At 41.0% G+C, this 21,424-nt stretch overlaps 3 protein-coding genes across 9 annotated transcripts in view; 1 reads left to right on the top strand and 2 right to left on the bottom strand.

Moving 5' to 3' along the window:
* Positions 1 to 2,548: 2,548 nt before the first annotated feature.
* Positions 2,549 to 6,721, bottom strand: LOC145433918 (KIF-binding protein-like). Its single transcript, XM_080311173.1, has one exon. The coding sequence runs from the start codon at positions 6,719 to 6,721 to the stop codon at positions 4,976 to 4,978; it is 1,746 nt and encodes a 581-aa protein (XP_080167299.1). The 3' UTR covers positions 2,549 to 4,975.
* A 15-nt stretch (positions 6,722 to 6,736) lies between these two features.
* LOC145433919 (DNA polymerase epsilon subunit 2-like) lies at positions 6,737 to 9,686 on the bottom strand. Of its 2 annotated transcripts, none has more exons than XM_080311174.1 (2): positions 9,123 to 9,686; positions 6,737 to 8,442 (listed from the first exon to the last, which is right to left on the bottom strand). In XM_080311174.1, the coding sequence occupies exons 1-2, from the start codon at positions 9,123 to 9,125 to the stop codon at positions 6,826 to 6,828; spliced, it is 1,620 nt and encodes a 539-aa protein (XP_080167300.1). In that variant the 5' UTR covers positions 9,126 to 9,686; the 3' UTR covers positions 6,737 to 6,825. The 2 variants fall into 2 exon arrangements, with proteins under 2 accessions (XP_080167300.1, XP_080167301.1); XM_080311175.1 differs by having other exon boundaries at positions 9,154 to 9,685.
* A 1,032-nt stretch (positions 9,687 to 10,718) lies between these two features.
* The window catches only part of LOC145433916 (eukaryotic elongation factor 2 kinase-like), a 20,711-nt gene continuing 10,005 nt past the window's right edge, over positions 10,719 to 21,424 (top strand). For 2 of the 6 annotated variants that reach the window (XM_080311168.1, XM_080311167.1), the window contains exons 1-9: positions 10,719 to 10,951; positions 12,396 to 12,480; positions 12,751 to 12,780; positions 13,977 to 14,171; positions 16,605 to 16,642; positions 17,687 to 17,858; positions 18,547 to 18,696; positions 18,780 to 18,883; positions 20,697 to 20,853. In XM_080311168.1, coding sequence (XP_080167294.1) covers positions 10,788 to 10,951; positions 12,396 to 12,480; positions 12,751 to 12,780; positions 13,977 to 14,171; positions 16,605 to 16,642; positions 17,687 to 17,858; positions 18,547 to 18,696; positions 18,780 to 18,883; positions 20,697 to 20,853 — 1,095 coding nt within the window. In that variant the 5' untranslated portion in view covers positions 10,719 to 10,787. Of the gene's footprint in view, positions 10,952 to 12,395; positions 12,481 to 12,750; positions 12,781 to 12,806; positions 13,227 to 13,976; positions 14,172 to 16,604; positions 16,643 to 17,686; positions 17,859 to 18,546; positions 18,697 to 18,779; positions 18,884 to 20,696; positions 20,854 to 21,424 lie in introns of those variants that run through there. The other 4 variants (XM_080311170.1, XM_080311169.1, XM_080311172.1 and 1 more) reach the window with 3 other exon arrangements.

Below are 21,424 nucleotides of genomic sequence, written 5' to 3'. Positions count from 1 at the left end.
GATAGAGATATGTAGGCTACGTCTAAGTAGTCTACATTGGATATGTCAGATTATTATGATATCGATTGCCTTAGCCCGATTGTTGGGCCTGAATTTGATGCCAATAAGAGTGATTTATACTTGTCTAGCAGCAGTCAAATAAAAACTCTTTTTCTGTGATTACTGCCCAAGTTCAAATGAACTCATCGCATGTGCTGTTACAATACCTCAAGCACACCAGTGCAGATGAGGTCTGCTCAGCTAGAATCACTCTATCATGTGAAGCACCCAGATATCCATATGGAAAAAGAGCAAGACCAATCTTTGCTACATTCACATTAGTGATGCTTAGTAGTCTTGAATGGCCCTTTCTTCGTGCAATAACCCACACAATACTGAATACCTGTTCATACTGTACTGTCCTTGAAGTGATTTGAAAAGAGATGTTGCATATGGAGTACCTGCTGTCTTGTTCCCCTCAAAGCAGTCCAAAACCCTACCAAAATTGCTACTTGTGAGTCGAAGAGCCCTAAGTATTTACCCCATTCTGCACATCCTCTCTGTTCTGATGTCATGTGGGCTTAGGTAGCTAATCTGCATATGACTGACTTCGTTGGCTTCTAACCCTAAGATTCAGGTGATGGATTTGAAGATTGCATTTCAAGGCTACACGATGGCGATTCTAGATCAGTATCACCAGATGACAATGTAAGATTTGCATGTGCAGCATCCACAACATTGGAGGAAGACAGTTGACACGGCATGGAGTTCAGGGTCCACCTCTTTGCAATGCGCATATTATCTTCTGCTTCACCACGAAGAATTCGACTGGGAATCGCACCTCTCTTTAGACTTGACTATGTATTGGTGTATCTATAATGCACTAGCAGTAAAATCTCCCTTGCAAAAGTGGTAGGAGCAAATTATTATTATTATTATTATTGTACACAAAGGTGGTGCTTTTAACCTGTTTAAGGCTTTGTGTTCCACGACATGGCAGTATTTAAACTGATCAATGCATTTATTCTTGTCTTTGAAATTCTTTCCACTCTCTCATGCATCGGCGCGCGATTCATCAGGTCTTTAGCTACCGACTTGTAGCTCGGCTCACTGTGATTTCTGGGCTTTTCAAGTCACTGCAACTGCAGTGAGGTCGGCGATGAGGAGCAAATGAAGCTTGTGGAAGTAGGCTTGAAATCCTGCCTTCTTACTCTGCATTCCCAAGCCTTCCTGACCTTTGCGTTGGAAGGAAATGAATGGACAAATCTGTTCTTCCCCAGTTCTTCGCCATTGGTGGCACTGCATTTATAAACACAGCAGTATTTCGGCATATTATATTTCAGTATACGTTACTAAATATTTAATATCCTTTCCTAATTTTATTATTGATGAAGAAATAAACATTTAACTGTAATCTTGTCGTTTTTATGCAGTCTACACGGCTATAGGAATACATCGTAGTACAACTAGGCTTAGGTAAATACAGCGTCCTCCGTTGCTGCGCCGTATCCATGGCCACTGTCTCTCAACCAATCAGCGTAAAGTTTGGTTGACGGCCGTATAGACAAACACACTGTCCTATTTCGCGCTCCAAGCCTACAATTAAAGAGACTATCACGGAACTAACTCATGAATTATTTTGTAAACAAATATGGGCGCAAATACAATTTAAGAGAAGGAGCGGTTGAATTCGCCGTCTGTCGAGAGAGAAGAAGATGGTGTTTCTCAGCGCAAGGGTGTCGAAATCGACGTCGTAAGCGAGGTTGCTTCGATCGTCTGATTACTAATCACGGATCACAATTTATTGGGGCGTTATAAGCACTAGTTCGTCGTCGCCAACGAAGCTGCGTATTCAATCATTCGCGCGCGTACCGGTTAATGGTAAATAGTTGGCATTTACGCGCTACCACGGGCTGATTTGATATCGCACACAGCGGGCTTTTAATCTTATTGTATGGGGTGGCCGCCACCCCATAAATGCGTCATGGGGTGGCTGCGCCACCCCGTAACTCGGCGCCTGTGGGTTCGGGTTATGGTATTATGACTCGAGTCCAAGTCATTGCGTTGACTGCTCAATTTCCAGTAGAAGTCTTGTTGAACGCACTTTTTATAACTCAGTTTGGCGATATCGAATGATTCGCATTTATAATATGCTAATTTCCCTGACTTCAACGGTTTCTGTCGCATTTTCAAGTACCAGTGCCAATAGACGAAATCACAATAGCATGGTTACTTTACTATATTCTTCGAAATTACAATGAAATAAATGTTGGTCTTGGTTGCGGACTGAGTCACCAGAAAATCGTGACTCGAGTCATTACAACCCTGTGTGGCGGTCGTGGTTTACCATGTTTTCAAGGTTACAATTCCTGCCAAATTTACCTATGTTGGTTTCTATAAAAGAGTTCACCTGCAACCTGCAAAACTAGTGTCATTCCTCTTAATAATGAATGTTTTGCTTACATCTGCGTGGAACAATTACAGTACTCTGAAATCTCTTAATAACTACTTCTAAGTCTTTCAGTTGGAATAGGTCCCGACTGAGACCATACATCCAATCAATAGGCGGTTTGAATGACGAGTCCAATACTACTTTAATATCAACAGACGTACAACTGCATGACGTCAAGAATATTAGGAATGTGTGATTCACACGATCGCTAGTGCAATAACTGCTTTAACAATGATTACAAACATCGCCAATAACATTATCTTGAAAATTCTACAATTCAATTGCTTCTGATGTACACCATTTGTTAATATGACATGTCATATCTCGCTACAGACCTAACCTCGACATGTGGTGTAGAGGCATTTGATCAAACAAATCATTTTTGTGGTAACAGGATTTATAATCAATGACATCTCTTCACATTTCATAGTCAGGAGAGATCGCGCAGTTAGTTTAAATCAGTGGTTCCAATGTGGGCGATTTTGAAAAACGAGGGGGCGAAAATACCAAGGGTGGCTATTGGGAGGCGACAGGGGCAAAATGTTAGCACTTCCAGTGGGATATGTTTAATTAACACGGCCAAAAAACGCACATGAACACTTATTCTGCATATGACTCGGAAGTTGACACAGCGGGAAGTAGTCGAGGAAACAGGTTCTCCGAGCACCAGGGTTGTAACCAAGTCACATGGTTCCGAGTCAATCTTACTTTTGTGGTTTTGACTCGAGTCAAGTCGAGTCATTTTCAATTCATCACCGACTCGAGTCCGAGTCCAAGTCACCGTTTAAAGGGTCAAGTCCGAGTCATAGTGTTATGACTCGAGTCGAGTCCAAGTCACAGTATTGAAGTCATGTTCAGCTCATGTTTTCAATCCTGCTTGGGTGATATCGAATTCCTAGCTTGCCAAACATGCTCATTTTGTCCCTATCAGAGTTTTGACTACTTCTTCCGGCTACTTCTTAAAATTGTTAGATTGCCTAAAAAAATCAAATTTGGCTCAATTCCAACCAGTAAAAAGCAATGCTATGAAAGAAAATTTTAGATTAATTACAAATAGAGATTTTCGAATTTTACCGGCTATCTCATGATATTGTTACATTGTGTAAAAATATGATTCATAGCAAATTCCAACTAGAAGAAATGAAGTTATTCGAGTAGAATATTTTGGATATGAAAAAATAGTCGGCTTACTACTAGTATGTAATTATATTATATGAAAAAATTTCTCACTAAAAATACCTAGTCGCATGGTTATTGAGTGAGAGCAGGGTTGGTATGACCCTGATTGGCATTGGGACGCAACAATGCTGTCTGGCGAAACGAGAGAGTATAGTTCAAGAGCAAAAGTGCCTGGCAGCATTGTTGCGTCTCAATGCCTATCTCCATAACAATGAAAAATGCGAGGCCGATTGTGGGGGTTCCAGGGCCACGAGCGGAATAACATTTATATTTTCGTAAGCAGTGCAGAGTCAGCTTTCGATTGATACCCGTTTTACCAAATTTAATGCTCGTCAAGCCGGTCAAAAATGGCCTTCAAATTGCCTGTAGCCAAATCGAAATTGTGACGTGAATCAATTTCTGAGGCGTGAGATTTGGCTGTGTCGACACCATATAGGACACTATGGTACCATTGTCTGTCGTTTTTGCGGCGGCATATTTGATATCAGACGAGTGCAACGAAAGCAGTGGTGACAAATAGCGATGTCGGCAGAATTCGTCAGATGTATTGAACTAGCCATTACGATTCGCAAATTTATTCATCTTCAAGTCATATAAAATAAGCCGAGTCATTGACTGGGGTCGAGTCATGCGTAATGACTCGAGTACAAGTCGAGTCAATCCAAATATTGACTCGAGTCGAGTCACAAAAAAAAACGTGACTCGAGTCGAGTCATGACTCGAGTCATTACAACCCTGCCGAGCACCGTCTCACAAAAAATGTCCTTTTTTAGTCAATTCAACAGCGATCAGAGTCAGGTGAACAAATCTCCTGTTGATACGTCCTCTTTATCGAATCCGTAAATATGGGGTGTGGGGGTGAAAAATTGTGTCGATCCTGATAAGGAGGCGGTGAGTCAAAAAAGGTTGGGAACCACTGGTCTAAATGCATCCGCTCGAGAGATTGTGGTTCCTGTCAAGGTTATAGCAGGTTTTGTAGGTTCATTCCAGCTCATACCCTGCTCTGCTGTAATAACAGCGTCTTCACAAAAAAGCCAAGTATTGCTACAAGGAATACCAGTAGGATGAGCTGTTGATCAATTCGACATCCAATCTGTTCATAGTGTCTCATGTGTCGTATCACGTATTGAGCTAATAATGCAACATAATTATTAGTTTCACAGATTCATGACAATAAGCAAACGCTGCAGAACAGTTTCTCATTGATACCATTTTTCAACATTATAACAAACTACAGTGACACGGTTACCGAGATGGTAATAACTAATAATACTGCATGAGACGATAAAGGTGACTAACGCTGAAGCTACAGTGACGTTGACCAATTTAAAAATTAAAACATACTGATACAATGCTCATCAGCCATCAAAGTTGCCTGTCCAGTGATTTGGGCAAGAGCACAACCATTTCTTGACAAATTTCAAATTCCTTTTGTACTGACGGCGTGCATTTTGGATTGCGTTGAACGTAATCGACGATCCATTGATAAAACTGCAGACTGCGTCTTTTCCAATCCAGTGTTTCCTGCTGCTCCGAAGCGAGTACTTTAGAATGCAAACGTGCCAGGTAGAAGTTTGCTACGACAGCCGGGCGTTCCACATCGCCATCCAACGTTCCGGGAAATTCTCCGTTCGGGTTTTTCAACGTGTCTAAAAATTCACGAAAGTATTTAATGGAGGAGAGGCAGAGACTGTTGATTTTTTTCACGGCGTGCGGCCCAGCCGGACGGTTTGTCTCATTCGCAATTTCTACTTTCAAATCAACCATGTCACTGTAGATCTCTCCGAGCTCGAATTGCAACTGCCTGCAGACCAGAAGATAAAACTGCGGATTGATTTCCTCCAGTACGCCGGTGATGAGATCCGCCCGGCGCTTGTGCATTTTACACTTTCTATCTTTCGCGATCTCGAAAAATAAAAGATGCTTGTACAAAGCGCTCATGTCCTGCGCGAGCTCAATGTTATCGGTCACATATCCGTCCATAACGAAAAACTTGAGAGCAAAGTCTACGTATGTTTTACATCGAAGAAAAACTTGTCTCGCCTCCTCAAATGTGACGATCGGCTGGTGACGTGTGTTTTCTTCCTCGACACCCAGCTCCATTGGCATGCGATAGGGATTTTTAATCTCGTCCTCTTCGTCTTGGGCGATTTGAGCGTTGGTTTGCCTGTCCCGATCCAGTTCCAAGACATCGTCGTACAGTTTCTCTTTGGAATATTCCAGCAATGCGAGGAAGTATTTCACCCAACACCGAGCAATGTCTGCTTTGCGTTGAAACACGGCGGTTTCCATATCTGACGCAGTGGTCTCACATTCTTCGATCACAACATTGGCGCAGCACAGGCAATGCTTAGCTTGGGCGAACATGTTTCTGGTGATGAAATACTGCGACAGACCGGCGGCATTCACGGCCCATTCTTTCCTGTCGTAATTTCCAATCTTTAGTTGCCGTCGTAGCGTTCTCTGGCAATGTGTCGCGGCCAGATCATTATTCCCTAAGTTCTTATGGACTTGCGCCAAATAAAAAAGCGCGTGCGTGTATATATTTTCGAACTTTTCCCTGCGCTCGGCGTCAGTCAATCGTTCCTCTGGCGGGCTGAGCAATTCGTCGATTGTCAACGGTGCGTGATCGCTCTTGCGTTTGTATTCGTGGTAAGAAGATTCCACTTTTTCCAAGATCGATAAAGCTTGTTCTGCGCCTTGATAACGGCTTGCCCAGAGTATGCCAAGTTCCGTTTGAGCAGCCATGACTATTGAAACTGCATCCTTGCTATTACCAGTGTCGAGATCGTCCTTCAGTAGGGTCACAGATTTCTGCAAATATTCCTCGCCGCACGGTCGTTCTTCACAGAATATGTAATTCAATCCAAGTTGATAACACAAGGAACCTTCAAGCACTCTCAATCCGACATGAGCGCCGTCGCATTCACGTTCTACATGAACTTTATTTGAAATTTCTTGCAGTAATTCACGAGCCTTGTATGCTGACCGGAAGGGGTCGTTCTCTGGATCGCATTTACTGTCTTCGTCAAACAAGTGGCGTATCTTTTTATATTTATCATAACCCTCTTCCGACATATATGTTAAAAGATTAGGTGGCAGCAGTGTCATAGTGATTCCGTTGACCTGGAAAATATACAGAAAAATATGATTGGTGTCCAATTCACAATAAACAAATTCACATAAAATAAATTAGCGAACTATACCGCACAATATCAATCACCAATAATGCTATCTTCAACTACTTTCGATGAGGGGTAATAAACCTTGAATGAAAATCCTCCGTTGGAAAAAGATCCCGGGTTAGTGACTGTGCAACCGATAGCGTCGCTCTGTTGGAAAGATGGCGCGTGGCTATCTGCGATTACGACCAAATCGGGCAGGGGATAAAGCCACAACGCGTGATCATATTGCCAATACACTGGGACAATTTCGTTAGGTAAAGGACAAAGATGGCCCTGCGCAAATATGGTTTTGACAAAATGAGACGGGAGATCATCAGATGGACACTGCAAGCAATTTCGAATCATCTTATGAAACACGTTTTCACAAAATATCACAATATCTTGCGAGCAATACTGCACGCGACATGGATTGGATGTAAAAATGGCATTTGGAATCTCTTGAACAAACTTTTCGGTCATCATTTCTGGTATTGCGGGTCTCGGCAAGATTTTTGCGGGACCACTGTCCTCCATACTCGGAACAAATATGAACTTTGATTGTGAGCTCAGATCTGGAAACTTCAGGATAACTCTCATCAAGTTGTTCAATGAATCGTTCAGTACTTTAACACGGTTTGCGCTATGCGTGTCAGATATGAAGCTTCCACAAAATATAAAGCAAATTGGCGGGGAATCTTTGAAGCCACTGAACAATGCTTCTAGTTTTGCGAGAACTCGTTCTTGATCAAGCCATACATCCGATAATAAGACTATCATCGCATCATCGTTGCGCATCTCAAATTCCCTGGCATTCGACAAAGCACTCGCAGAAAGATTGCAACTCCCTCCAAATAAATTAGTTTTGCCATAATATGCTCTTGTGGTGGCTGCCGTTTCTAACGGAGGAAAGCCGATTGCTGTTATGTGAAATATATTGTCGTCATACCAGCCCTCTGCCAACACAAAACAGTTTTCGGTGAACAATCCAGAGTGAAATTTGGCTTTCGACATATCCAGTTCAACAGCGCCGGTGAGATCTTCGAGAAAATATCTCCGAACTTTGAGTTGCGATATCATCCCGAATACAATGATATCTTTCACTTTTGACGAGCAACCGAGCAAGTATTCGACGGTCCGAAGGTGAAATTTCATATCGTCTTCACCATGCGGTCCTGGCGTTGCAGGAGAGAAGAGTTTATGCCTTACAGTGCGCTGATGCAATAACTTATAACGCTCACGGAATAACTCGGCCTTTTCACTGGCATTGGCGAGTACCTTCAATGGCCCAGAATGGTTGAGGAACCTTCTCTTTTCCGTATCGTACAAAAATTTTGGCATTTCAAAAGCACCGATCACGGACAATTTCTGACCATTGCTATTAACGTCAGCTTCAGTTTTGCAGCTCTCATTAATTGCATTTTGTATGATGTCAACATCGATGAAAGGGGTAGCCAATGTTAGTTTGTTAACTTCATCGAGTATTCTCTCAATTTGACCTTCCCTTTCTACCACGTTTACAGACTGCAACTTGTCGACGAGATAGTTCCTTGCGTCAATTCGAAGCGATAAACCGTACATCTTGAATGCCGAAATTATGTTCGTTTTTAAAGAACCCTCCATATCTCTTTCGATGAGATGGGCAGCCGTAGCCAGCAGACAGGTACAGAGCTATAAACAATGGATTACTGCTAAGCCTTGGTGAAATATTATAGAATTCAAACAGACCTTGGATGTTTGTTCTTGTGGTGTTTTGATTAGAATGAAATTTTCAATAAAATTGCAATTCTAATTAAACTTGAACATGATTCACCAAGATACATGTCATGTCAGCTTTAGTCTATATTAAACTCATTATTTTTTCGCAAATCTCGTCCCAACCGACTCACAGGGCATAGCATGGGGTATGACATGAGTAAATATCCAAGTATGGAATATGAGTATGCCTACATATTTCCATATTTGGCAGTTTTTGTCCATCAAATCAATTGCCTACATATCTCATATTCACACATCATCATCATCATGTTTATTATTAATTTTATCCTTTCAAAAACACCACAAGATTGCGATACAATTAAAAGATGCGAAGGAAGGTGTCGAGACGACTGAGTATAGCCTTTGAAATAAGTAACCCACGATCGTCCATTGACTGGCAAATTGCGACTTCAACTTCACATTCCGCATACAAGATATGTTCATTGCTCAAGTATCTCTATCCAACAAGAGCTTGGACGTGCTTGGTAAATAGCGAGGCGAGTCACCACTCCCTACGATTGATAATAGCGATTCTGACTATAGCGCCGGACTCTTTCAAGTCAAATTCCAGCACAACTCTGATTTCGACTCACCATTCCTGCTAGATGTGATTTTGAAACTTACATTGTAGCGCAAAGAGCATACGAAGATCAAAAATCGTTACATTGCGGTGAACCCTCCTTGGTCTGTAGCAATGACATACATATATCTCATTTTTAGTATACAAATAGTCATGGAGAAAGTACACTAAATCGTATTTGAAAATACTCAATCCATTGCCGTTGCTGAACTTTGCGAAACGGCGCCAAAGCTCAAATCATGATTCTCAAAACAGACTGCTAGGTGGTAGGGAAGGGCCGAATACCGACTCGAGTGATTGCCGCATTACGATTAGCAGCTTCGTCTTACAGATAACGTTTGCTCCCTGCAAACTCTCTCGTCTTCGCTTGTCTGACGGCAGTTGGCAGGAATTGGCTAGAGATCGGTGCCAGACATGCTTCGAGTTTACTATAGTTCTGTAAGGATTATGCAGGAACCAGTTAATAGGGATCGTGAGATCATAAGCTTTTGGAAGTCTTGTAAAGTGTAGTAGCAAGGAGCAACGCATGAAGTAAAAATACTTATAAATATCACCTTATTTGTATATCGTAAGTGCTATGTTTTTATGCCAATTTCTAGGGTACTAGTATCGAATGTGACTCATTCGATAGTATTGGCCTACGGTACCCTGGCCTGCTATTACACTAGGGTTACCATACGTCCTCGGATGACCGCCAAATGTCCTAGTTTTTGAGATTTTGTCCTCTTCTCTGAGAATTATGGTTGAATATAGGGCAAAATTCGACTGAGTTAGATACAGTAAATCAGCACTGAAGTAACGCTCAGTCGGAAAGCTGACCCTTTTTTTTTAGTCAAAACCAATGGAAGAGGTTTAAGAAAAATTGTAATTCGAGGTTTTTGAGCCGGAAAGTTGACCTTTTTAATTTAGTCAACTGATCAAGAAGTGGGAAAAATTTTACATTTTTACAGTCTGAAAATTTTGAAAAAGTGTCCTCATTTTAGATTTCCAAAATATGGTAACCCTATAATACACGTTTAGCCCATATCCTATTACATCAAAACAAGTCATTTACGGCATTATCATTTATCAATGATTATTACATACAAGTTTAATTCGGTTTATTATAAAAATTTCATTATTTCAAAACACCACAAGACTGCGATACAATGGAAAGATGGATAGGTGTCGAAACGGCTTGGAGTAATCTTTGAGAACAGACACCCACCTTGGCCTAGGCGATGCAAAGAGGAGGCATGCACCTCGAATGAAAATAAAAAAGAATTTGATATAAATATTTATAAATAATAATAAGCCGTTTTGACTGGTAGTGCGACTTAATTTAGATCTAATAGTAGAACTTTAAACTCAATAATAATAATCAGCAATCGTCAGATTATATTTTTATCCTATCAAGACGCACACAATATAGAATACACAAGACACAATGCAATGTATTGAATAGATAGGAGGCTGCCGAAACGACGAGTTGCGGTCTCCCAATCTGGCATCCACCTTGGCCTAGTTCCCAATGTCACAATCTTTTCGATGTTAATCGTTATTCGGTGGTCCTTTTCTCGCCGTCCTTTTTTGTTCTTCATCTGGTCTTTTTCTGCCCCCCCCCCCCAATTGACTCAATTTTCTGCTCCCGACAGTTTTACATTAGATACTCGAATAGTTTCATTACTATCACGATACGATGGAAGTAATGGCATCTTCAACTCGCCAAGAGAATAGACTTGCTGATGTTGATGAAGATAGTGACAGCGATTTTGAAATGGAAGAAATGGATTTGTTTGGATTTGACGAGGATGAAGATAGTGGTTCTGGGTCAATGGAAGAAAAATCACCCGGGGAAGAAAGGTATCAACACCATTTCACCGTAGACCTAAATTTTACCTTATTCTCTAATATTTTCACTCAATTTCTGATCGTTGTTGCACCCTTAAACTTTTTGAAATATAGTCCCACCGAATGCTATAGATGACTTGTTGGAAATATGTCAGCCTATATGGCCTAATCGTAATGGTTCCAACGCAACTATGACGGCTCTGAATAAATTGTTTCATTGTGCCAGGATATAATAGGCCTACACAATCTAACTAGCTTAATCACGAAAAGATTGAAAGTTGCCTTTATGATGACTCGTATCCAAGTAAAGAGTTGTCGGCGAGCAATTTCAATAATGTCCCAGCTATCTTCCTTGATTAATATTGCAAATTAAGGGTAAATGTTTTTAGACTTATAAAACAGAATAAGAGATTTTACATTTGTATTCGGTCGGCAGTGGGACTATGATTATTATCTGGCATTGTTTTTTGATGTAGGCTAATATGTGTTGGTCTTGATCATTTTCATTTTAGGACCTTTCAAAAACTCACGTAAATCTTGTTTGCTAGCATCAAAGGACTCTTCTTATATGTAAAGAAATAGCTTATATTCCTCATTGTATTTACTTGAAAGAATATTAGAACCCAAATTGATTTAAATAACCATAAATGGTTTTCTTCAAATTTATTTTACCTCACCCATGTTCCCATAATAACACACACGTGACTACATAGTATTCGACTTGTTTAGTTGTGTAATTGCATCGGTATGAGAATGACTAATATGTTTGACAAAAAACGTGATGCTGTCACATCGCAATTGGTGGTGAGCCAATTTTCACACCAAATACTCCGAATGCACCATGAAGTCGTATCGGTTTTATCAGAGGAACATCAAAGCCCTGCGCCTCAATATTTGTTATTGATATCCTATTGTCCATCTTTGTCAATGATTAACCAGTATCTGGTGTGTGTGTCTGATTATTCAGCTGTCAGCTTGGATTTACTTTCCACCTACTGGAACTGGACCAATTAACAATTGAACTCCTCTACTATCTATGCTTTCCAAGTTCCAACCTCAAACTTGACACCGATGTAAAGTATATTTGCAAAAGCATTGTTGACGGTAGCTGTTGACGCACGCAATTCGAATGCTGGTACTTTGGATGTTGTAATTATCACAAAGTGACCGGCAAGCCACTTCAATATAGTACAGCTACCATGTTTCATAAATGATGGCGATATTTCTCCTGTGAAATGAAGTACCCTTCATATTATTGCGCTGTTGCTGACAGTTGGTGTTCTGTCTAACGCTCGTGACGTGGCTGTGTTATGGTTAGGTGCTTGTTATTCTAAGCTTACTGATATCGGTTATATGTGTTCGGTTATTTTACATGATTTTCATCTGTTTTGTGTGCATATTTGTTCCGCATTTGTGAAGTAGCTGTATTTGATGTTTTTGCCATTATACGATTTAGCGACGGAGTCACCAAAGATGATGACGATGAAGATGATATTTTGAATAAATTGAAATCTGCGGTTTTCAAGTCAATGACGAATCAGGTATGGTACGGTTCTAAGCACAATAATGTACTTTTGCTGTGTGTTTTAAGTAGCCTGTTTCTCTTGTAAAATTGTTATGTGTAGGTCTGTTGTCACATCTTGAGTTAATTGGTGCAAGTTAACGCATTGGTTGTTTGGCTAATATTATGATTAATGCATTAGACAGTGATTTTTACTCTAGTATATATTGCTATAATTTGATAACTTTATTGGATTTGTTAGCCTACGGGTTTCCAACTTTACGATGTTGGTATCTTCTGTTATATTCAGCGCAATGAAAACTATCAAGGAATCTCGCAAGTAAGGCTATTCACATTACGAATGGGTCTGACTGTTTTTGAAAATTCACTATGCATGATGTAATTGTCTTATTTGTAATCAAAACATGACTTCTAATCAATTTTGTAATTTTTTCTATGAAAACATACATATCCAGATTGCTACTGAATGTTGCTCATGAAAGTGTGGAATGCTATTGTCCACTCGCACTTTATCAATGCTTGTTGTCATAGGTTCATTATTAGCCTATAAGTCATGATGTTTCTTCATGAGATTAGACTCAATTTAATCTGGAATGTTTCCTTGGTCTTATACCGTCTGACAACGGATCAGTTTTAAGCCAAAATCAATCACATTTGGATTGTGAAGGCATATCAAAGATCTTACACAGAATTGAAGCGGAAATTCAAATCATCTCGAATTGGGAAGGTTACTTGGCCAAAGAAATGTATTCTCCATTGCACCCGGTATATATGACTTGTTTCAGAGAGACATGCGAAACAAGTTCTTTCTAGGTAGAACGTCTAGCGTTTCACGCATGGTAATCCACTGTAGCGGAAAATATTAGTTCACTTCCTGGTTCAATCTTACTAGCCTCTGTTTTGCTATGTAGGTTTGGAATTCTAATTCTTTGTAACCAGTGATGGTGTAGTGTAGTAATAATGCAACGTACCGATAGTAGCAATAGTAGTGCAGTGCATGCTAATTGTTTTGTGCCCCTCTTCAAAAGTCCTGTAGCCTGTAACTGTAGCCTAATAAATACTTGTCTTCCAATACCAAGCCTGTGTTCTTGGACACCCCGGGGTAGGATGTCTCCTTAAATTTCACAAATTCCTGACCACACGATGCCTCAAATTTGCCCATCCGTCACACCCAGGATTTAAACTGCATGGGGGCGGTGTTTTGTTGTAGGTCCCATACAGGATACGGCATCAGTAACCAAATGATTGCACTATGTCATGTATTTGTCGGGACAACTGGACATATTGTCGTCAATGTGATTGTCAACAGTAACCTATTGATTGAATAGTGGAATCAAATTCCTGGAAAATCATCCATTCGATGTTGTTCGATCCATTATGAGGTTTTAGTGTCAAAATTGATGGCCCTTAATTTTGTTGAACTAACAATCGGGGAAGTAGGGTCATAATACGGACCTCCTAATGCCACATTTTTCTTCTGACCACCATCAGCAATCTTTGCTATACGATTTGCAGGTCCGCAAGATGTCGAACCCAATCGCTAAGGGCAAGCGCATGTGGAAACTTTCTGCGTGTCATGCCAGATCCGTCCACAGAGATAAGTGGGCATCGGTCAACAATCTGCCGGTGGAAAAGGTGAAACGCTATCGGTACAGTCCGAGGAAGGGAATCTGGACAGAGGATGAGATCGAGATTAAAATCGAAGGAGAGGTGGGTGGGTGTATCTTGCCGAAGATATATAATTTGTGATTGTTTGCGGTAGGGTTGGGCACAACGATTGCTGTGTGTATATTATAATGATTCGATTCAAGTAGGGAGAGTCAGTATTAATGAGTAACAAGTCACACGCCCTTGGCACCATGAGTTGTTTTGTCATCAACAAAGATAGTTTCGATACTTTTTTCCCTTCTGTCGGGGCCTTGAAATCTCGGCTGGTTGTATCTCAGCATCGAAAACATGTCACACCTGCCCAAAGCGCAGGTCACAAAGCGTTATGAGGTAGTCATTGCCACAGACATAAATTGATGTTTTACATCTTGGAACTGGCGTCGTTTTCCGTATGACCGCATAAACGTACGTATTTGCACTTTCCAAGTCTTACTATTATGAAGTCATGGTATGTGATACCGGAATACTCCACAGCGATTAGAATCGCTCTGTCGCTCGATTTTGCCAAGTCTTAGTCGGTAGCGTACCTATGGATAAAACTATTTCCATTAGCAAATATCAACATATGGGATTGAAGTGATCAAGTTTTTATCTTTTCGCCGCCCTAACATATGGAATAGATAGAATGTTCGTGTGCAGGACAGGATATCATATCAAAATCGTTATTGGTCGATTCGGGCTTTTGTAAAACCGCGATACCTGGTTCGTATGTTGAAATACCACGAATCGGCGACTGCTTGAAGTATGATAGTCCAGACAAAGGACTTTTGATTTCTCGGAATTGGATTGCTCATATTAATGCCCGCCAAACGCTGAGCGATATGAATGATAATACAAGCGGGCTCGTTTATCGCAAGTAGAATCAATCGCCTGTACGCGAACAATCGTACATTAGTACATTCGATACCTTCGCTTTTGCTGTGTCCTGTCGCGATTCTATTTTTATGATATTCTTCATCGCTCATCCGTGTGTTTCGCCAGTTATATGCTTGATTTTGCGTTAGCCCATGCTCAATGGAAAATATAAATCGCTTTACAGAGGTGTATCCGTTTTACGGCGGTCTCGATATTTTATTATCAGGGCAATCTCCAAGCTAAATTATTTGGAATTATCATGATTATGATTACGCGTAAATATGTTCTTTCGTTCGCATCAAGTTTCTGGTACAAACTCGGGTCACCGGTTTAGCTTAGGCGTTGGGATCTGTCTTGTTCTGTGCAGACGCGACCAAGCGTACAACGGCCTACAATGTTTTATACTGGCCGTGAGGCGTATGGCTGTGTATAATTTTTGTGCAAAGCGCAATTCGGATATTCATGCTCACATCCGGAACAACGCTAGATCGTCTTGCGACGGCCAAGCCTGGTATATTCCTCAGTTGGTGAATTTAATGTGCATATAACAAGATGTAAGGGCGCGCTACATTAAAATAAACGGGGGCTTTGCGATTCCCATGACCCGGTTTACGCCTCCTGTCATATTTTTTAGCCTTGCGTCTTGTAATCGAAATTTCCCGGCGAGGATGATATCATGTTCAATTCTTATTCTAATAATTACCCGCCAGTTTCGCCATACCGGCCGTACGACATTTGTTGTTGTTTCGGTGTTGGATCTGTAGCGTGACTTTCGGGCAGTGCGAGACCTGCTTTGCATATTTGTTCAACGCCGACGGCCGATTGCCCATGCACGCACAATGAACATTGCACATTCACAAATCGCTCATGTTTGCCGAGACGTGCTGACCGGATGACCAGCGAATAGCCGGGGGCCGTATCGAATTTCGTGAACGGCGATGTTTGCCTTCCAGATATCGAATGTTTATCATACAACGTAACCTAAATCGAAGGCAACGTTTCCCAATACCTCGCCTCTCAGCCGAACACGAAACTTTTCGCGTTTCGAGGCGGTCGTTGATAGCACACGCCACTGTTATGGAGTCTCGTTTCTATCTTATCATTGCGTCGCAATCTTGTGACGTTTTGATCTGATGGAAGTATTAATAATACTACGGACTGAGCCTCAATATTTTGAAGCATGGTCGCTTTTATTTACTTACGCGCGCTCTCAATTAATGTTATGTATCTTGAGTGGCCTTTCCCGCGTCTGGTTCCAGACAGGCTAGGACAACTAGAAAATTTTCAGCTTTTCTAAACTGGATTGGAATTGGAATTATAGCTACATTGTTATTTTCCAAGTTATATTAGAATTCTGAATAGGGCACTATGGTAATTCTTTACTAAATTTCGCGGGGTTTGATAGAGATTCCGACAAAATTACACCCGTGCGATGAGGATAATAAGCGACAATTTAAATCCTCGAGATTCGCCGTATTTTAAACGCGCGATCGCGCCTGAGTCCGTAGCAATCGCGAAGTCACGTAGGGTCGTTTCGCTCGAGTTTCGGCCGTTCCTCGCCTCGCATTATCTCGCCTACGCGTGATCACGGCCCAGTCACACTTCTCTCTTTTATTACAGGCCTTCAACCACGGAGCGATGAGAGAGTGTTTTCGATCGTGAGCGGCAATACTTTTTCTCTTCTCTTTTTGTTAGGCACGCGCGCGTGCAACCCAGCTCGCGCAGAATGGCCGACGCGTGAGGCGGATTTGGCTAGCGTGGAATAGCTGTCTACGTGATCGCGCCTGAAGCAGGCGTTTCCCGAATGCCTACAGGCGCTATTGCCTCAATATTTGCACAAAATTGAAACGGATTATAACAAGTTTAAATTGTATTGTCTTACCCAAATGCCCACCGTTCAAAGCAGCAGGCATCACCCTCCTGTCAAAGTACGCTGCTTGTGTGTCGTGTAACTGTAACATAATGGATGCCCCTACAATGGCGGCGTAACTAGACCCTTGTGTGAACTAATACTATTGTGATGTGTCCTTTGTGGCATGAAATGGCACTCTGTTTGAATAGGCGAGCTGTGTCTCGCGCTGGACATCGGCGCTTTGCTGAGCTGGACTCTTCAAACAAAGCAGATTGTTTTTGTGTTGAACACGTGGGCTGGGTGCGCTGTGCGTCACTCGCTAAATTTGCTGCATTCGCAATCGTTTCGCTGGCATCAAAACACATGAGAAATCTGCTGTAGGCATGGTTTTATCTGTCCGTTGTCCAGTATTTGAACTTTGGCATTTGATAAGGAGATTAAAGGCATTTGGAATGTATATATAATTATATAATAACACCATTGTCAATCATTGTGATTTCATTGCGGCTATGATGAGACCTGGAAGCATGTTGACATTCTCAAATTTTAATCTGCAACACTGTGACATTTCGATTAAAAGCAAAACTAATGTGTGTATCAGTCTAATGTAGATCTAATTAAAATTTTATTTAGCATGCTTGTTTTAGTCCTGTTCTCGCCAAAAGCTGGTCCTTGCCATACACTGTTGTGTGTAGGTACATGAAAGCAGATTGATATTCCATTTATGCGTCCGTCAAAAGATTTTCGCATCGAAACCACTCCTTCACTATATAATCTGCAATGTGTTTTTATAGTGCTTGATTTACTCATAGCCCCGGAATCCGGTTCGAAGTCCGTGTGTTTTTCTTAGGAAAAAACTGTCGAGTCTTTCTGTTCGGAGGGATTGGGATTACGCGACGAATTGCGTCGTGAAGCGATACATGGAAGACGTCGAAAGGAAGACGTACTTCGATGACGTCCGGCTCCAGATGGACGCCAAACTGTGGGGCGAAGAATTTGACAAGCACAACCCGCCGAAAAAGGTATGAGAGTAAAATTACTGCTCACCGGCATTTGTCAAATTACCTGCATAATAGCAGGTTAGCGGTTGATAGCCATTGGATGGTTCTTGGTTACAGAAACTATGTGTTCTACAGCATATAAATCACATCATAGCCATATAGTATTTTCAAAATGGTTTCATTATAGTGATCTCACATTCTTTCACGTCAAGGACGACCAGTAACAATGGCAAATGATTGATAAAATGTCAATGGAATGCGCAGAGGTGGTCACTGGTCAATGTAGCCAGCATTGCTACTCAAGTAGAAGTGATGCCATAAGTCTCTACTCAATTACGAGTAGAAGTAGCGATTTTCCATACATGCTAAATATACTTCCGAGTTGAAGCATGAAATGAATGGTCTGAAAAGTATTCAAGTAAGTAGTGTTATTAAAAGTAGATTTGGTCAAGGTGTTGCAGTCTAATTGTTACGCATATACATTTGCTTGGCCATCGCTGCAGTCTGTTATTTTTCAATGCATTCGAATTGCTCAAAAACCTTCAATGAGGTAGTAGTGACATTCGTTTCCTCTGTTCGTTCATCATTCACGTTGTTTTTATGAAATCACGCTTCCTACATTCCTTGAATAATTCATTATTAAACATTTCATCCTGTCGAGAGCTCGGATTACTCCTACTTCGTGTCCTTACATAGCTATGTTGCGCAGGTCGATATCATGCAGATGTGCGTTATCGAAATGGTAAATCGTCCGGGAACACCGCTCTATCACTTGGAGGCGTTTATCGAAGGAGACTATGTCAAGTACAACTCGAACTCTGGATTTGTGGACGACGAGGACAGCAGAGCGACTCCCCAGGTGGGTAAAAATTGCAGCACCCCTGATTTTGAACGAAAAAAGCCGGTGTGCATTTTTAATACGATATTTCTCTAATCTTGCAGGCATTCAGTCATTTCACATTCGAATGCTCGCAGCATCGTCTCATTGTTGTCGACATTCAGGGAGTGGGAGACCTTTACACCGATCCGCAGATCCATACCTACAAGTAAGTAAGACCAGAGCGGGTCAGAGTTGGTACTCGATTGGGCGTAAAAGCTCCGCCGTAAACTTCTACGAAATTACAAGTGAAAGTAAGGATTTCAAGAACATGATTTCAAGGTCACGAAAGTATGAAAAGTGCTCGAGTAAGTACTGTAGTTTCAAAAAGTCGATTTAGTCGAGGATCGAATACTTCTAACAATTAATCAGCGGGGTGTCTACTTTGAAAATCGAACTACCATGATGCAGGGGCTCTTTCGTCTAGTAGTTATGACAATTTCATTCATTTCACACAGACCTACCCCAAACTACTTTCTACTTGCAAAATCCAAAGTGTACTAAGCAATTAGTCTTGCTGAGAAACGGTGATGTAGAAGTGGTCTGAAACAGTGGTTCTCATCCTTTTTGATCTCGCAGACCGGTAAAACTTAAAAACAAGTGCCGTGGACCGGCAAACCTTGAAAAATCAAAATTAACCCATAATTTAATTACGACGAATGTATGAACTCCAATGCAATACTGGAAACTTCATTTAATGCTTCATTTTCCATATTTATTCGTGGTTCTATTGATATTACTGCACAAGGCGAAAATTATGAAGTCCTGTTAACTAACACCAACTTGATCTTTCGGTATCCCTTGAAATAAATGCGACATTTTTGTTTACTATAGCCTCTATTATACTGCAAGGTGTTGCTAAATTACACTGTCGGAATTGAACAAAGTTTAGTTAAAAGTAATTATCACATGTAACTTGTCCTAAACGGGCTGTATGCTACTCTTAAACAGTTTCGTGCAATACTTGCACCATTGGGACTTTCGAAACTTCTGAATCAACGTTAAATTTGATGTTTTATTTCTGTAATAAATGGACGATCCTCCAACGTCTGGTATTTCGAATTGAGGTATAAATTTCTAATATATTTGGCATATCGGAAGGAAACTGGCCGCGGAACTGCGGTTGAGAACCACTGGTCTAAAACATAACCACTCGAGTAAGCAGAAGTAGTCAAAACCTGGTTGAGTACTCTAAAAAAGTAGTAGTACTTTGTTGCTGACCAGTGACCACCTCTCAACGTCGGTTTTCTTCGTTTTGGACGGAAATTCTGTTTTAATCTCGTGCCGTCTACGGTCACGTGACCTTTTTTCTTGTGCTTCGAGTAAATCGTGTATCATTACCATCGTGACTGTCGGTGCTTGCTCATGTTTTCGTCGCGTTTATTTTCTATAGATTTAAATCTCAGATTAAGCCTCTTGGATTTCCGCGCTTTTTGATGTTTTCTATGCGGCAATGGCGCTAAACGATATCAGTCTTGCTCGAAGGCAAATCATTTCGATGGTCCCGATATTGAGTGTGACTCATCCGTAAATATACTGTGGTTGTTATTCAACTAACGATGTCCTGACCTGTTGAAATTGTCTAGAAAATAGCCGAAGGCGGTCAAACTGGTCATCGTTGAAAGTATAAATAGAAGCAGAGGTACCGATAACGTAAATTTCTACTCAAATGCAAATAGACGTATTCATTTCCAAGTATGTGAAAAAGTAATAAGTATTCTAGACCAGTGGTTCTTAAATTTTACGAAAATGGCGAATCCATACTCTATTCTACAAGCGTTCAACGAACCCCAAATTTTCGCCCAGTCACAAAGACAAAACCAACCACATTACGCATGTAGTGCATTACCATAGAATACTAGTGCACAGCATGAGCTGTGGCTATGTTGCCGAATCAAAATCCAGTCGGCAAATGTATTTCCTAAGATTACGGAACTTTAAATATAATTGACTGCAGCGACTATGTTTGTTATTATTTACAGAGGCACCGAATATGGAGATGGTAATCTCGGCACGAAAGGCATGGCGTTGTTCTTCTACTCGCACACCTGCAACAGGATTTGCAAAAGCCTGAACCTGTCGCCCTTTGACCTGGCTCCAAGAGAGAGCAGGAATGAAAAGAGAAGCTCAATTTTTACGGTACTTACCAAATGCCCTTAGCTGTACAATGTACATAATCAAAATAGTCCGCTTTGCTACTCCAGTAGGAGTGGCAGTGTTGCTGTGTCTTTTTACTCAATTACAAGTAGAAGTAGTGCTTTACAAGATATTCCAAAACTACTTTATGTCGAAGTAGAAAGTGAGAAGTCTCAGTAGTAATCAAGTAAGTAGTTGAAAAAATTGGATTCGGTCGATGCGTCGTATGCTATTAATGGTCTATCAGAGGTGGTTATTTTCAAGATTGAAAGGTGAATCTGTACGGCTGACGCAAAATGACTAATGTCAGTGCAAATGCACTTTTTGAAAAAAAAACATTCAGCTCCTACGATATAGGTGCGCATTCGCACTGTCGTCATGACAATTTTACTTGTACAAGTGATGCAAACTTATCCAAAGAATATGTTGTTTACCTTCGAAAATTGTCAAGTAGACATGAAAGTAGTCTAAAAGCGTATCTGCTTGAGCGAGTAGTGTAAGCAAGCAAAGTCCTCTTGAGTACTCCAAAAAAATAGAAGTACTTCATTACTGACAAATGGCCACCTCTGTACAT

The sequence above is a fragment of the Botryllus schlosseri genome, chromosome 2, assembly GCF_051294905.1.
Source record: "Botryllus schlosseri isolate E-star chromosome 2, Bs_hap1, whole genome shotgun sequence".
NCBI lineage: Eukaryota > Metazoa > Chordata > Ascidiacea > Stolidobranchia > Styelidae > Botryllus > Botryllus schlosseri.
The sequence above is the reverse complement of the archived record's forward strand: the minus strand, read 5'-3'. Positions and strand labels throughout refer to the sequence as shown.